Source organism: Rana temporaria, chromosome 2 (assembly GCF_905171775.1).
Source record: "Rana temporaria chromosome 2, aRanTem1.1, whole genome shotgun sequence".
NCBI classification, from domain to species: domain Eukaryota; kingdom Metazoa; phylum Chordata; class Amphibia; order Anura; family Ranidae; genus Rana; species Rana temporaria.
The window spans coordinates 129,988,314-130,005,782 of record NC_053490.1 but is presented as its reverse complement, the minus strand read 5'-3'; the positions used below and the strand labels follow the sequence as shown (position 1 = coordinate 130,005,782).

The window sequence follows — 17,469 nt, the reverse complement described above, 5'->3', positions numbered from 1 at the left end:
TTCCAGTGTCTGCTTGGAATCCGGGTGTGAAGGGGAATAGAAGGGAAAAATCCCACTGCTACCAACCAATTGTGACGGTATCCGTATGATATCCCCGTCAACGTTCCCTTCTTCCCATAACGAAAATCACCCCAATATTCCACGAGGAGGGATATCCCTGGAATCGCCCAGAAAGCCACACATGAAACCAGCTTACTGCTTGAACAACACAGACTTTAATGTTATAACACACAGCTTATATGTCATTTCCAAAACTGTTACAATGACAAATCTCCGCCCCCCTCACACTGGGGCTTCCATACAGATTATAGGTAGACACGACGGGGCCGATGCTGAAACACATTTTCTTTAGACAATGACATCAATGACGCTGAGCACTAGCTGTACTGAATACATCAACCAGACCGCTCGACCCCGCATAGAGAGATAATTACCACAATGAAGCAATCAGAATAATTAACACAAGCCACTTAAACCCAGCTCTCCTTCACACAACACAATAGATCAATTAACCTTTAGAAATAGTGAGGGGACATTAGCACATCAATAACCTGGCTAGTAGGGAGCAGTAAACTGAGACATATAGGCAAATGTATCACATCTGCAGTCTCTGATCATCTCCCTGTACTATGTCTGCAGTCTCTGATCATCTCCCTGTACTATGTCTGCAGTCTCTGATCATCTCTCTGTACTATGTCTGCAGTCTCTGATCATCTCCCTGTACTATGTCTGCAGTCTCTGATCATCTCCCTGTACTATGTCTGCAGTCTCTGATCATCTCCCTGTACTATGTCTGCAGTCTCTGATCATCTCCTGTAGCATGTCTGCAGTCTCTGATCATCTCCTGTAGCATGTCTGCAGTCTCTGATCATCTCCTGTAGCATGTCTGCAGTCTCTGATCATCTCCTTTAGTATTTTGGGGGGAGAGCCATGCGCACTTGCGCTGCAATCGTGATGCATCGCCGAATCGAATCGTGGACTTGATAATCGTAACCGCATCGAATCGTGAGACCGGTGAAGATGCGCAGCCCTACCAGGAACGCACCAGCCCAATCACCCTGCCAAGGCAAGGGGATACTACTTACCCGTCCTGCGACCACCGGCTGGAGGCATTCCAGAAAGACCCAACATCCGCAGGTAGATACGGCATGGCTGTCGACCCGGCACACTGTGACAAAGCCATAGAGACCGGTCATATGTGTGCCCTGTAGCATATAGCTCACCGGCCACCCCTGGAGCAACGTGTGACAAACCAATAAAGCTAGTTGAAATTTTTTTAATAAAAGCGAACAGTGTGATGTGTCAGGATCAACACTACCTTCCCCTCAACACACACCAAATGATGCATTGCAATGCAGAGGCTGGTGTGAATGTACCCCAAAGCGAAGTATACAGAAGAACCGATAACCCTAGCCACAGAAGCAAGGTTATTTGAGGATACCTTTCCCTGCTGATGTTGGCACTTAAAGCGGTGGTTCCCCCTTAAAAACAACTTTTTTTTATTCCACTGGCCCCCCACATTACAATCGAATTAAGGCTATTTTTTTTTTGCTGCTGTACATACCTTGATACAGCATCTTCACCCGTGCATCCGGGTTGCGAGTCCCGCGGGAGTGGGCGTTCCTCACATGTGTTTGATTGACGTTTTTCCCAAAAACGAGCTCTCCCCCCGTCGCGTAAGCCTCGTCACGATTGGCGAAAGGAGCCGAACGGCGATGCGCATGCGCAGTATAGCGCCGACTCGCCGTTCGGCTCCTTTCGCCAACCGTGACGCGGCTTACGCGACAGGGGGGAGCTCGTTTTTCCGAAAAACGTCAATCAAACACATGTGAGGAACGCCCACTCCCGCGGGACTCGCAACCCGGATGCACGGGTGAAGATGCTGTATCAAGGTATGTACAGCAGCAAAAAAAAAATAATAGCCTTAATTCGATTGTAATGTGGGGGGCCAGTGGAATAAAAAAAAAGTTGTTTTTAAGGGGGAACCACCCCTTTAATTTTACTGGAAGAGAGTCTAAAGAGTGCCCAACGTGGGAGTGGTGCATAAAGGTCACCTCAGTGTTATCTCCACCTCCCAAATGCAGTCCAGATACAGTATTTTTAAGGCCAGAGTGGGGAGGACAACACTGGAAAGCTTCAATTTAAAAGAGTGATGTGGAGACAAATCTTGATTGAAGTGAAAAAAAAAAAAAAAAAAAAGAAGTGCTATAAAAATAAAAGCTTGTCCCAACAATAAAAAACAAACAAAACAAAAAAAAACACACCCGTCGTCCTAGGACACTAGTTAAAAAAAAAAAAAAAAAAAAAAAAAAAATGGAGGCATGCTGCTAGTGGAAGGGGTTATCCTGGGCTGACCTCCAGTTCTTTTGTTTGCAAGTGTTCAATTCTCCTGTAGGTGGGGCAATAGGTTTAAGACTGTGTCCCTCGGTGGACTAGAATGAAAAGCTTTGATATCACATATTAAACTGCAAAGAGTGCAGCAAAGACTAAATCCAGGAGCTAAGGGCATTTGATTACCACACAATTAAAAGAATGCCATATTCTTTTAAATATATAGCCTTTTAAAATGCACATACCTGAGCCACACAGTTGGGACAAAACCAATCTCCTTCTGGAATTTCTGCCATTGGAGGTCGATGACAGTAAGTGTGACAGCCACGATCACAGCTGTCACAAAGCAACAAAGAATCGTCGTTGTCTCCCTTCCGACAATATATGCAAGTCTAATGGTGGAAGACACAATTAACGTTAACCACTTGCCTACAAGGCCGATTCTAACATTTCTCTCCTACATGTAAATTTTTTTTTTTTTTCTTGCTAGAAAATTACACAGAACCCACAAACATTTTATGTTTTTTTTTTTCTTTTAGCAGAGACCATAGAGAATAAAATGGCGGTCAATGCAACTTTTTGTCTCGCACGGTATTTGCTCAGCAATTTTTCAAATGCGTTTTTTTGGGGAAATAACATTTCATGCATAAAAACAAACACCGGCAGTTCTAAAAGACAAAAAAAAAAAAAAAAAAAACACACACACACACACACACACACACACAAAAATGGGGGGCTCCTTGCCCCCAGACCCCTCCCCAATGTAAAAAGAGTATGGGGTATAGTACCACTACCAATTCACCAAAAAAAGTTTAGAAGTGAAGACCGTACAAAAGTTTTTGAAAATGCCAGTGCAGGCAGACAGACTGCGGGAGTGTTCGTGGTGAGCGGAGCTTTTTATTTTTTTTCTGGGTTCGGCGGTGGCGGCTGCGTTGTGATTGACGATTGATCTACATTGGGGGCACATTGCTTTTTTATTAATACAGAAAGTGTAAAAGTGAGTAAAGACAGTACAAGAGTTTTTGACAATTTCTGTATTAATAAAAAAGCAATGTGCCCCCAATGTCGATCAATCGTCAATCACAACGTAGCCGCCAGCGCCGAACCCAGAAAAAAAATAAAAAGCTCCGCTCACCACGAACACTCCCGCAGTCTGCCTGCACTGGCATTTTCAAAAACTTGTGTATGATCTTCACTTCTAAACTTTTTTTGGTAAATTGGTAGGGGTACTATGTGCCCCCATAGTCATTTACATAGAGGGGCCGGGATCTGGGGGCCCCTCATTCTCAAAGGGGGCTTCCATATTCCGATAAGCCCCCTGCAGACCCCCACAAATACAGCCCAGGGTTATATGGAAGAGGTCCTTGTCCCCATCAACAAGGGTTACAAGGTGTTTTGGGGTAGGGGCAGAGCCCCCTTGCCCAAAAGCACCCCCTCTCTCCCCCAATGATAAGTGCATGTGGTCTGTTATATTTCAGGAAGGGGGGCATTTTCTCACCCCGCCCCCCTTTCCTGACCTGACGGGCTGCATGCTCGGATTCCAATACCATCTCTACGCTGACGACACTCAAATCTATTTCTCTGCCCCTCAACTCACCCATTCATTCTCCTCACGTACCACTAATTTACTATCAGATATATCAGTTTGGATGTCACACCACTTCCTCAAATTTAATCTATCCAAAACGGAATTTATCATTTTTCCTCCCCCACGTGCCTCTTCCCCTGATCTCTTTCAAAATTGATGGCACAACCATAAGCCCATCCCCACATGCCAAGGTCCTAGGAGTAGTCCTGGACTTTGAACTCTCCATTAAGCCCCGCGTTTAACCACGTTGCCGCCTCAACCTCCGCAACATCTCCAAAATACGCCCCTTTTTAATCAATGACACAACAAAGCTCTTAATTCACTCCCTGGTCACCTCTCGCCTCGATTACTGCAACTCCCGCCTCATTGGCTTACCTCTGCATCCTCTAACCCCCCCCCCCCCCTTCAGCCCATCATGAATGCTGCTGCCAGACTCATCCACCTTACCAACCGCTCTGTCTCTGCCAATCCCTCCACTGGCTTCTGCTCGCCCAACAAATTACATTTAAAATACTAACAACCACCTACAAAGCCATCCACAACTCTGCCCCCAGCTACATCACTGACCTAGTCTCTAAGCACCAACCTAATCATTCTCTTCGTTCTTCTCAAGACCTCCTGCTCTCTCATCACCTCCTCCCATGCTCATCTCCAGGACGTTTTCAGAGCCTCTCCAAGCCTATGGAACTCCTTACCCCAATCTGTCCGTCTATTTCTTTCTCCATTAGCTTTTAGAGGATCCCTGAAAACCCTTCTCTTCAGAGAAGCCTATCCTACCCACACCTAACAACTATTTTAATTGTGTCCATCTGATCAGCTCCCAAAGCCAACTACCCTTTGTTCCACTTAACCCTCCCTTCTAGATTGTAAGCTCTAATGAGCAGGACCCTCTGATCCTTCCTGTATTGAATTGTATTGTAACTGTACTGTCTTCCCTGATTTTGTAAAGTGCTGCGCAAACTGTTGGCGCTATATAAATCCTGAATAATAATATTTATTATTATTATTAAGGGCCTGGTATGGATTTTGGGGTGGAACCCACGCCATTTTTTATTTTGGGAAAGAAGTCCCCGTTAAAATCCATACCCGCTGACAGCTGAGTCATTCATTGTTAAAAAATGCAACAACCAGGTTCCTAGCTCACTTCTGAGCAACCAGCTCAATGCGGTAAGTTACTGCATGAAAAAATACCGCATTCGTCATTTAAAACCGCAAAATTCTTAGTGAATTGCACTTTCAAAACCGATTTACCGCAAGCGCTATTTTACCACATTTTATTCTCCGTTTTTTTTAACTCTGAGTGAACTGACTCCATAGTTCCAGTTCTACTGGACTAACAAAGTACTTACCACTATACTAACTGACCGCTCCCATGCCAGGGACTTCTCCAGCTGCTGTAGGCACAGATATAGCTGAGCAGAACTTCTGCACCGCTCCACTGTCTGCCTCCACAAACGCAAGCGAGATGTATAGCTGTACTGACTTTAAAAAAATAAATAAAAAAAATTGTATTAGTTTCTGCTCACATATATTTTACACAAAACCTAAAAGGTAAAGTGTAAAATTAGGAGTTAAGTGATCATGTCCTTACTTCTCAGTGGTTATCATAGTCTCCGGGTCAGTAGTAACGATCTTCTCATGCTGCACCTCACTCAGTATCCACAGTGGTTCCTTCAGGTATCTCCTTTCCACATTCTGTTCCATATCTAAAAGCCTTAGCACAGCCAAGTCCAATGGATTGTCTTGATCCCTGTGAAACCACACCTCTTCTCTCTTCACTTTGGCCAAGATATCATCTGATGCATCCACCTTGTGCTCAAAATACTTCAGGTCACTTCGGATTGAGTCTAAACTTGGCGGAGACCAGCCCTAAAAATAACAGAATATTTTGTTTTCCAAAATGTAAATGAGATTAAAAAGGTGAAGCCTTAAAGCGAAACTAAACCCAATTATTTAATGGTTTCAGACATGCCTTGAATGACACCTGTTACAGTTACTAGTGTGCTTATTTTCTCTCTAAACCAAACTATCAAATGGCTGGTGTCATAGCTGATCACATGTGCAGCACCTTGGAAATTGCAGATCAGAGGCTTACATGACAGCTTCCTTGGCTGTAAAGAACAGTTTAGTCCAGCTTTATTGATGTTTACACCCGTCTACCTCTGATCTGATCCAGTCTACTAAAAAACAAACAGAAGGAGAACCCTCGTCCTCCATGTAGGATCAGATTGAAGAGCACTCATGTGTAAACAGATGGCAAAATCCGTTTAAACTTGGCCACCCATAGAGTAGAGCGGGCTCTGTCAAGTGTCTGCTCTGCAGAAACTGAGCAGACACTGACCCGACACCCACCTACTCTGTTCTTCTCAGCAGGGGAAGAGCAGACAGAGCCCCCCCGCTGATCAAAATAGCATCTGCCCTGTGTGAAAGGGGCCTTACAGTTGTAAGGTCTCTTTCAATTTATTGGGTGACACAGCACCTCTGAAATATATACTTTGCCTATATTAGGTTGGACTTTGAGAGAAAGCATTACCTCAAGGGTAAAATAGGTAGTTGAAGGCTAAGAAAAATGGTTTCTCCACTATGGGCTAAATGGCAGTATGCAAAAACTTGTCACTCTGTAAAACAGTAAAAGAAGGCCTGTACGGAGGGAGGAAACCATTTTTATTTTCCATTCAGTCAGTAAAAAAACAAAAACAGTCTATGAAAGCCTAGGTATTAACAAGGAAACCTCACAACAGAGGAATGGGGGTGAGGGAGAAGTGAATAATCAATACCTCCCACTCCCCCCCCCCCCCCCCATCATACTCAAAGCCACCTTGCACTAAAGAGAGCGAAACATAACAATTAGCAATGTTTGTACGGAGCCAACAGAAAATAATTAAATATCACAAACAGAAATGGTAATATTTTGCAGCCAGTTATAATGCAACTTGCTTAAAGGGGTTGTAAAAGGTACAATTTTTCCCCCCCTAAATGGCTTCCTTTACCTTAGTTCAGTCCTCCTTTACTTACCTCGTCCCTCAATTTCTTCTGAGAAATCCTTACTTCCTGTTCTGTAATGTGAGGCTTCTCCCTGATGTAGAGTCGCGCTCGCCCCCTCCCTTGAGGGGGCGAGCAGGAGAGTCAGGACGCTCCTTTCATCATCTGCAACATAGAGAGCGTCCTGACTCTCCTGTAGTCCAAGGGAGGGGCGAGCACGACACTCCACACCAGGGAGAAAGCCTTGCATTACTGTGTGGAGTTACAGACAGAAAAACAGGAAGTGAGGATTTCTCAGAAGAAAAAAGGACATTTAAAAACAAAAATCAAAGGATGAGATAAGTGAAAGAGGACTGCACTAAGGGAAAAGGAAGCTATTTAGGGAAAAAAAAAAAAAAAAAAATTGTACCTTTACAATCCCTTTAAAGAAAAAGGTAATGATAGCTGCAACTAACCCTTAGCTGAAGATCTGATGCTAGGACTCTTCGCTCCAAATCTTCTACCCACTGGAGGGCAGATAGATCCACCTGGAATGACCTCTGTTCTACGGACCATTTGTCTAATGTTTCCTGACTTACAGGGTGACCTTCTGCAGGTTTGAACTCAAAGATGGGATCTAAAAGATAGACAAATATATAGTTTAACAATAAAATTACATAATGCAACAATATTAAGCGTTTCTAAACCTTTCCAGCTCTTTGCATTTATCAATATTTCATATTAAAACTCTTACCAGAAGCTACCCGGGCACACATCTCCTTGAGGTGCCCAAGATGCTTTGTGAGGTACTTGTGCAAAGACTTTTCCCGCATGCCACGTGGGTGGAGAGCTTTTATTAAGGCCTCTAGCATAGCTGGGTCTTTTATCCACCACCATGTCTGTTGCTTGTCTATATGTGGAAATTAAAAATGCAAATCAATTTTTGATGTACAAAAACAATAACAGAACATAATTGTCAGGAAAAATAGATATATAAAAATTACCCCCAAACCGCCTATAATTATTGAAACGTATAGGAGGCCAATAAAAGCCCCTATACATTTAACCACTTAAGGACCGGACCAATATGCAGCTAAATGACCCAAGGGGTTTTTACAATTCGGCACTGCGTCGCTTTAACAGACAATTGCGCGGTCGTGCGACGTGGCTCCCAAACAAAATTGGCGTCCTTTTTTCCCCACAAATAGCTTTCTTTTGTTGGTATTTGATCACCTATGCGGTTTTTATTTTTTGCGCTATAAACAAAAATAGAGCGATAATTTTGAAAAAAATGCAATATTTTTTACTTTTTGCTATAATAAATATCCCCCAAAAACATATCTAAAAAAAATGTTTTCCTCAGTTTAGGCCGATACGTATTCGTCTACCTATTTTTGGTAAAAAAAAATAAAAAATCGCAATAAGCGTTTATCCATTGGTTTGCGCAAAATGTATAGCGTTTACAAAATAGGGGATAGTTTTATTGCATTTTTATTAATTATTTTTTTTTTACTACTAATGGCGGCGATCAGTGATTTTTTTCGTGACTGCGACATTATGGCGGACACTTCGGACAATTTTGACACATTTTTGGGACCACTGTCATTTTCACAGCAAAAAATGCATTTAAATTGCATTCTTTATTGTGAAAATGACAGTTGCAGTTTGGGAGTTAACCACAAGGGGGCGCTGAACGTGCTAGGCTTCACCTAGTGTGTGTTTACAACAGTAGGGGGGTGTGGCTGTAGGACTGACGTCATCGATTGTGTCTCCCCTATAAAGGGGATGACACGATTGATGCGCCGCCACAGTGAAGCACGGGGAAGCCGTGTTTACATACGGCTCTCCCCGTTCAGCTCCGGAGCGGCTATAAACGAATAGCCGCGCCGTCGTCCCGGATCGCTCCCCGAGGGGATCTGTCTGCCGCATGTAGCGGGGGGGGGGGGGAGTCCCGATCGGACCCCCGACCCACGTCTAGGTACGTTGATGTGCCTGTCCGTGCCATTCTGCCGACGTATATCTACATGCGGCGGTCGGGAAGTGGTTAAAATACAAACATGTCATTTGAAGTTCCGCTGTCTTCATTCATAGATGAAAGTCTAGGAATTTCCTCTCACTGCTTCAGATGGTGGAGTTGGAAGTTAGCTGCTCACTTGAAATAATGGGGCCTACGAATTCTGACAGACAGGAAAGCTTAACTGCAGTTTACCCAAAGTCTGTTTCCTTTATCCTACATATGGATGAACGAGCCTACTTTTAAAGGAATAAGTCCACTTTTGATGAGGGGACACACACACACACACTTTCTCTCTCCCCTGGATGATCTATGTACATTGCAGGGACTTAACACTTTGTTGCAGATTCCTACCTTTTGTTATTCTGAATAAATATCAGTTTGTGTCCATGTGCAAAGTGAATGTGAACAACGGTGACTTCTTAATTAAATGATCAGCTGCTGCACTTGCAGGGTTCGAATGAGAAAAGTGTCAGGGTCTGAATCACTTTAGGCCCGATTAATCCTTAGGTGGTATATAGAACCCCTAAACATATGTTTTTTTGTAGCAGAGACCCTAGAGCAGACCTGGGCAAATTACGGCCCGCGGGCCGTATACGGCCCGGCGGACCTTTTAATCCGGCCCCCGGGCGGAGCGCTAGTTACGGCAATGTAGTAGCTGGCGCCGGCTGGTCGGGTTGCGGGCCGGCTTCCGGCTCCCTTATAAATTTAGCCCCCGGCGCGGCGGCCTGTAGCGTTGCACTTACGCTACATACATGGGGCGTACACGTACTTGGCCAGGGGGAGGGAGCGACTGACGCCCGCATTAAACGGCCGGTGATTGGCCAGACCGGGTGCATGTGATACCAGAGGCGAAGGCTCCGCCTCTGGTATGCCATGCACCCGGTCTGGCCAATCACCGGCCGCTTAATGCGGGCGTCAGAGAAGGAGGGGCGGGGTCAGGTGCGTCGTTAGGGGTTCGCTCAGACATGTAGTGTTCTATTACGAGCCCCGAGTGCCGAGCAGGGACCGTGGTGCAGAACAAGAAAAGCCCCCCCTCGTGCAGCTCTCTGCTCTATATGTCTTCAGAAATCACCCGGCCCCCCCTCCAGCAGGGCGCTCTGCTATGTGTACTCACTGTCCAGTGTCCACCAATCACTCTCCGTTCTCCCAAGTCCCGCCCCTCATGTGTGCTCCATCCAATCTCCCAAGTCCCAAACAGCTTGAGCTTCAGTGTGAGTGTTTCACTTCTCCTGAGTCCCGTCCCTCCTGTGTGCTCGTCGGTGAAGAAGGGGAGGTGGGCGGGAAGATTAAAAACAAACATCCACACTGACTGCTGAATTGAACCAGTGAGCATGTTCACCGACCAGACCCTGCTCCCTCTCTCTGCCTGTGACCCCCCCTTTCTCTTTGACTCTCACTCTGACCCTCCCTCTCTCACTCTGACCCCCCCTCTCAGTCTGACCCCCCCTCTCACTCTCACCCCCCCTCTCTCACTCTCACCCCCCCTCTCTCACTCTCACCCCCCCTCTCTCACTCTCACCCCCCCTCTCTCACTCTCACCCCCCCTCTCTCACTCTCACCCCCCCTCTCTCACTCTCACCCCCGCTCTCTCACTCTCACCCCCGCTCTCTCACTCTCACCCCCGCTCTCTCACTCTGACCTCCCGCTCTCTTACTCTGACCTCCCTCTCTTACTCTGACCTCCCTCTCACCCCCCCCTCTCTCACTCTCACCCCCCCCTCTCACTCTCACCCCCCCCCTCTCTCACTCTCACCCCCCCCCTCTCTCACTCTCACCCCCCCCTCTCTCACTCTCACCCCCCCCCTCTCTCACTCTCACCCCCCCCTCTCTCACTCTCACCCCCCTCTTACTATGACCCCCCCTCTCTTACTATGACCCCCCCTCTCTTACTATGACCCCCCCTCTCTTACTATGACCCCCCTCTCTTTCTCTCACCCCCCCTCTCTCACTCTCACCCCCCCTCTCTCACTCTCACCCCCCCTCTCTTACTATGACCTCCCTCTCTTACTATGACCTCCCTCTCTTACTATGACCTCCCTCTCTTACTATGACCTCCCTCTCTTACTATGACCTCCCTCTCTTACTATGACCTCCCTCTCTTACTATGACCTCCCTCTCTTACTATGACCTCTCACTCTGACCCCCCCTCTCTCACTCTGACCCCCCCTCTCTCACTCTGACCCCCCCTCTCTCACTCTGACCCCCCCTCTCTCACTCTGACCCCCCCTCTCTCACTCTGACCCCCCCTCTCTCACTCTGACCCCCCCTCTCTCACTCTCGCCACGCCAAATCCCTGCTCCCTGCTCAGCGGCTCTCCTCTCCTTCTCTCCTCCTCGGCTGCTAAGCCTCCTGATGTGTCAGTGTATGTAGGACATTGCCACCTAGCAACGCCCCTGGACGGGGTATGCACACTCCAGCATCTCCCGAAGCCTGCGCCGGCAGCCTGACATGGGGTAAGGTAAGGTACAGTCCTTCTCTTCTGCTGTGCACTAGACAGGGAGGAGGAGAAAGGTTGGGAAAAGAGAGAGAGGGGCGCTCTGCACTGTGGGGGGGGGGGGTCAGAAATTTGGGGACAGAGCTTGGTACAGGGAAGTTATAAACTGGCCTGTGATTTATGCACACCTCCATGCTGTACATAAGCAAACCTGAACCCTTCACTCTGCATGTAAGGCAATCCTGAACAACGCACTCTGTACGTAACGCACTCCTGAACCACGCACTCTGTACGTAACGCACTCCTGAACCACGCACTCTGTACATAACGCACTCCTGAACCACGCACTCTGTACGTAACGCACTCCTGAACCACGCACTCTGTACGTAACGCACTCCTGAACCACGCACTCTGTACGTAACGCACTCCTGAACCACGCACTCTGTACGTAACGCACTCCTGAACCACGCACTCTGTACGTAACGCACTCCTGAACCACGCACTCTGTACGTAACGCACTCCTGAACCACGCACTCTGTACGTAACGCACTCCTGAACCACGCACTCTGTACGTAACGCACTCCTGAACCACGCACTCTGTACGTAATGCACTCCTGAACCACGCACTCTGTACGTAACGCACTCCTAAACGTAATGTCGTGAACAAAAGTGGGCTGGTCTAAGGCATTAAACTCCAGGGCTGAAAATGAGTCCCACTCCGGCCCTGGCTAACTATAACAAGTACTCGTACCAGTTGTCCAACAATGATATTTACTGCTTTTTATAAAGAAATACAATTGGTTTTATGCAGTATTGAGTTTAGCCTTTTGGCCCGGCCCTCCAAAATATTTTTAGTTTCTCATGTGGCCCCATCGAAAAAATAATTGCCCACCCCTGCCCTAGAGAATACAATGGCGGTCATTGCAACTTTTTATGTCACGCTGTATTTGCGCAGCAATTTTTCAAACAAGTTTTTAAAGGGGGGGGGGGGGACAGTAGATAGATAGCAAAAATAGCAAACATGTCACGCTTCAAAATTGCACACGCTCGGGGAATGGCGACAAACTTCGGTACTTAACCACTTGACCACCGCCCCATGTCAAAAAGACGTCCTGTATTTAAAGTTGAATATCTCGATAACGGCAGCAGCTGCTGCCACAACCGAGATATTCATCTTTTCAGGGGGCGGTGGTGTACACGATAACGGCGGTCTCCGCGGCGGATTCGCCGCGAGATCGCCGTTATCGGTGGCGGGAGAGGGGCCCCCCCCTCCCGCCGCTCTCCCGCACCCTCCGCCGCTTACCGGAGCCGTCGGTAGCGGCGGAGGGGATCGGATGTGTCCGGCAGCTGAGCAGGGACTGGACTGAAGGAGAAATCTCCTTCACCCGTCCTCATAGCTCTGCTGGGCGGAAGTGACGTCAAAACGTCAGTCCCGCCCAGCCTCTTAAAGAAACATTTTTTTTTTTGTCATTTGAAAAAAATGACATTTTTTTTTTTTTTTTTTGCATTTAAGTCTAAATATGAGATCTGAGGTCTTTTTGACCCCAGATCTCATATTTAAGAGGACCTGTCATGCTTTTTTCTATTACAAGGGATGTTTACATTCCTTGTAATAGGAATAAAAGTGATCTTTTTTTTTTTATTTCAGTGTAAAAAATTCTAAAACTAAATAAAAATAAATAAGAAAACAAAAACATTTTTTTTTAAAGCGACCCATCCCGACGAGCTCGCGCGCAGAAGCAAACGCATACGCGAGTAGCGCCCGCATATGAAAACGGTATTCAAACCACACAAGTGAGGTATCGCCGCGATCGTTAGAGTGAGAGCAATAATTCTAGCCCTAGACCTACTCTGCAACTCAAAAAATGCAACCTGTAGAATTTTTTAAACGTCGCCTATCGAGATTTTTAAGGGTAAAAGTTTGACGCCATGCCACGAGCGGGCGCAATTTTTAAGCGTGACATGTTGGGTATCATTTTACTCGGCGCAACATTATCTTTCACAATATATAAAAAAATTGGGCAAAATGTATTGTCTTATTTTTTAATTAAAAAAAGTGATTTTTATCCAAAAAAAGTGCGCTAGTAAGACCGCAGCGCAAATACGGTGTGACAAAAAGTATTGCAATGACTGCCATTTTATTCCCTAGGATGTCTGCTAAAAAAAAATATATAATGTTTGGGGGTTCTGATTAATTTTCTAGCAAAAAAATTGTGATTTTCACATGAAGGAGAGAAGTGCCAGAATAGGCCTGGTGGTCAAGTGGTTATAAATCCCCATAGGCAACGCTTTAAAAATGTTTTACTGGTTACATGTTTTGCATTACAGAGGTCTAGGGATAGAATTATTGCTCTCGCTCCAACATTCGCAGGGACACCTCACGTGTGGTTTAAGGACCGTTTTCATATGCAGTCATATTAAGGACCGTTTTCATATGTCTCCTCTCGCCGCCCGTAAAAACGATCAATCGGCTGACCAGCCGGTATGATCATTCTTATGGTGTAGGAAATCGCCGGCTGAAAAGGCCGATAGCTGAATGATGCCTGTAGCTGCACCCATCATTCAGATATACCCCTACAAAGCAGAGGATGTCATATGACGGCCAGCCGTTGGCATAAGGATCTTCACATATACATCCTGTGAAGAGTTAAAGGTATGAAACAGGTGATTCGAGGTAAACTTACCCTCTGGAATGGGCCTTTGTATGAGCTGATTGTAGTACTTCTGCTCTATGACTGAGAAGAGCTTTCTGGATGGCCTTCCTCCACATCTCTCTTGTGCTGAGCTGTGTAAACTTGCCACACCATTTCTTAAAGGCTTGTTACATAAATGACAAAGTGCAGAAACAGATGGCAGAGAAGTGCCAACACCAGCAGGCTGTTCTTCTGTCAGTTCACTGGCCTGTAGAACATAAACAATTTGTTACATTTATATGGTTAATGGATATGCAACTACCTTAATATTCAGTGGGCTGCAGTTCTTAGAAACATTGCAACATCAAGACAATGTAAAAAGAAACCAAAAGGCTCAGTTCAACAAGCTATAATACATTTGTTATTTACCATGACTTATTTTCAGCTTGGCCCAAGCCATTACTATCCTTGTGGCATCAATAAAAAACACATTAAAAAATTTAGCAGGCTGTAGACAAAACGTGTTTAAAGCACTACCCCAAATAATTAAGACATATTAAATATGGCAAAGTGAAATGACCACTAGTAGCAACCAATCAGCAATGACCATTCTTAGTCCAGATATATTAAAAGACAAGTTCTGATGGTTACTGTAACACATTTCTGCAATGAAAACTATCAATATTCCTGAATGTCAATCACACTAAGCAGAAAAGTACAGAACGCAAGCTTTGAATGGATAGTAAATTGTTACTACCATGGCAAAAAAGAAAAGCTGTGTAGCCTATAAGCAATAAAGAGAAATTATGTTTGCCGGTTTCCTGGCACTAAGTGGCTATTTATATAATCTGATTAGGTCCTGACTTCTACTTGCTGCCCCCAGATCGAGCATATTGTGCAGTCCAAAAACAAAAAAGTGAAACAAAAAAAAATTAAAAATTTGGGACTTCATGCAGTTTAAAAAGAGCTGCCAGAAGGACCCAGAATAAATGCTTGTGATACAAAAAGTCCAGGGTTCAACACCATATCAAGAGTGCCCCAACATGAGTACTGACAGGGGAGCTGTGCGTCAGCAAAACCAGCAAGCTTTTAGCAGACAGACGAGAACTTGCAGCCAATTTTCCACATGGTTCAGCAAAATACAAGGTTACGAGGTGATCACAAGCAGGAGCGGTGGATGACATTCATTTAAAGGGTAAATCTGACTGCCACGATAAGGAGAAAGATTCTCTCAGTAGGCGCAATAGATGCAGACTGAAATTGGTCTGAATGATTCTTCCTTCAGAGAGTCTACATCTATAACATATGCAGAAGGATCCTGATCTAAACCAAAGATGCCAAGAGTGTCTGTATGATTTAGTAGGAAAGGACTCTAAAGCACATAGGTCAGAGGTAGCCCCCCAGCAGACAGCTGAAACAGACCATAAAGAAGCTTCTTCACAGAGCCAAATGGAGCTATATCATATGCCTGTGTAGGGCTGCGTTTACCCGCACAGGTGTTCCGTGTATCCCTGTGCAGGCAGTCACACTGATGTCTATTGAGACAGTGGCTGCATTGACACCGCTGCTCTGTCCCAATATAACAGCCGTGTGGGTAAGGGTTTCATGGTTCTAGCTAAAAGGACTAAAATGGCGTTCAAAAACACGCCAAACTTGCAGAAATGTTAGTTCCTACATTTCTGATGTGTGAGGAGAGCGGTTTGGTTTACAGGAACTGGATTAATGAAAGCTTGCCGTTTTTAATGTTTCTTAACACCAGTCCTCAAGTACCCCCAACAGGTCATGTTTTCAGGTTTCCCCTCAAATGAAACGGCTGTGGAAATTACTACGGCAGTGAAAATGATTAAATTACCTGTGCAAAATAATGGAAAGCCTGAAAACATGACCTTTTGGGGGTAATTGCTGTTAACCATCAGTGAAAGCTATATTCATTCATAAATCTAGTTCTGAAAGAAGAACCAGAATGGAGTGGTTTGTTGCAGTAACACAAAAAAAAAAAAAAAATCATCCACATACGTTGAAACTTTATTCAGACTCATGTCAGAAGACGTCTGAGCTCATCACTGTTGATCAGGATGAACATGTTACTGGATATATGGCAACAATTGGGTAGCTAATATTCTAGTCAAACTTTTTAGATTAACATTCAAAGAGAGATCAAGTGATGGCGCCAGTAAAGTTGGCTGTTACTGACCTCTTTGGGCATAACCGCTATGTACACTTTTAGAAGGTCAGGTGGAAATCCCACTCCAATACGCAGAAACCCATCTGTACCACAATATGATTGATCTCTTGGGGTAACTTCAACAGTATAACCCATGACAACCCCATATCAGTATTTTCAGCCGTACATCTTTAGCCAACATATAGATAACAGCTATTTTATGGAATGCTGACCTAGAGATGCTCAAGGTCTTTTGATGGAGTTTAAAATCTACATGTTCCCTTTCACATAGCAAAACTTGCTTGCTTTTTACTTACTGAAAAATCCTACCTAGCTTTCTCCTATGTAATTTAAAAGTGGGAACCGAGGAGTTATGTTCACCAAAATTAAAGTGGAGTTCCACCCATTTTTTTATGTTTGTCTGTGCTGCATGCCCTAATCTCAGTGTTCAGAATGGACAATTTTTATTTGTTTTGTTGCTTGTAAATACCTTTATTTTGTAGTCCATTACTTCCTCCTCCTTATTAGCCTAGGCTATAAAGTCACAAGGCTATTCGCAAGGGTTTCTGGGATAGGCATCATGTATCCCAGTAGTCCTTGCAAATAAACCTGACTGAAACCTATTACATAGCTTGTGCAGCACGAGCGAGATCTGCAAGGCTGAAATCCAGGAAGTCATACAGTCTGGCTTCATGATGCCCACACTTAAGATGGCCACGGTCTATTTCTATATTATAAACTAACTAAATGCTCTAACAATCTAACAAAACTGACCTTAGTTTACAGACTAACTTTACTAGACTACATTAAGCTTGTGTATTACAGGGGTATTTATATTTAAAAAGTGAAATTGTGGGTGGAACTCCCCTTTAAAGTGTTTTAGTCAGTGCTTACAGTTACTGTCAGCCCCTCTTTTATAACAAGCTGTACTACACAATGTATGTATTTTTTGTTTGTTTGTTTTAACTCTGCTGCTAAATACCTCTTTTTTACATTGCCGATGTGCAGTCACGTAACTGCCCGCTGCTCTTTTTTCCCAGATCTAATGACTACAGAAGGAAGAGCCGAGATCCCCCTCTGTCAGCCAGGCGGTCATCTGACAGCACATCGCCAACGTGGAATAATGTATTTAGCTGCAGAATTTTATAAAAAACACAGACACTGTGCATTATATCTTGTTATAACAGAGGGGCTGGCAGTAATTGTGAGCAACTGACTATACTACCACACGGAATAGTGGCAGGAGAGGAGCCGTTTTGGATATCGGCTCACATAGGAGCCGACAGGCAGGGAGGGAAAGGGGTGGGGGAGAGACCACACGCTGACAGAGGTATGTAAACTG

At 45.1% G+C, this 17,469-nt stretch overlaps 1 protein-coding gene across 3 annotated transcripts in view; it reads right to left on the bottom strand.

Annotated features, from left to right (window-relative positions):
* Positions 1-17,469, bottom strand: part of BAZ2A (bromodomain adjacent to zinc finger domain 2A) — a 168,272-nt gene that overhangs the window by 25,078 nt on the left and 125,725 nt on the right. For all 3 annotated transcript variants that reach the window (XM_040341034.1, XM_040341033.1, XM_040341032.1), the window contains exons 21-26: positions 14,015-14,231; positions 7,635-7,790; positions 7,357-7,517; positions 5,511-5,788; positions 5,269-5,401; positions 2,577-2,723 (exon numbers count right to left, since the gene is read on the bottom strand). In XM_040341034.1, the coding sequence (XP_040196968.1) occupies positions 2,577-2,723; positions 5,269-5,401; positions 5,511-5,788; positions 7,357-7,517; positions 7,635-7,790; positions 14,015-14,231 (1,092 nt within the window). The remainder of the gene's footprint in view (positions 1-2,576; positions 2,724-5,268; positions 5,402-5,510; positions 5,789-7,356; positions 7,518-7,634; positions 7,791-14,014; positions 14,232-17,469) is intronic.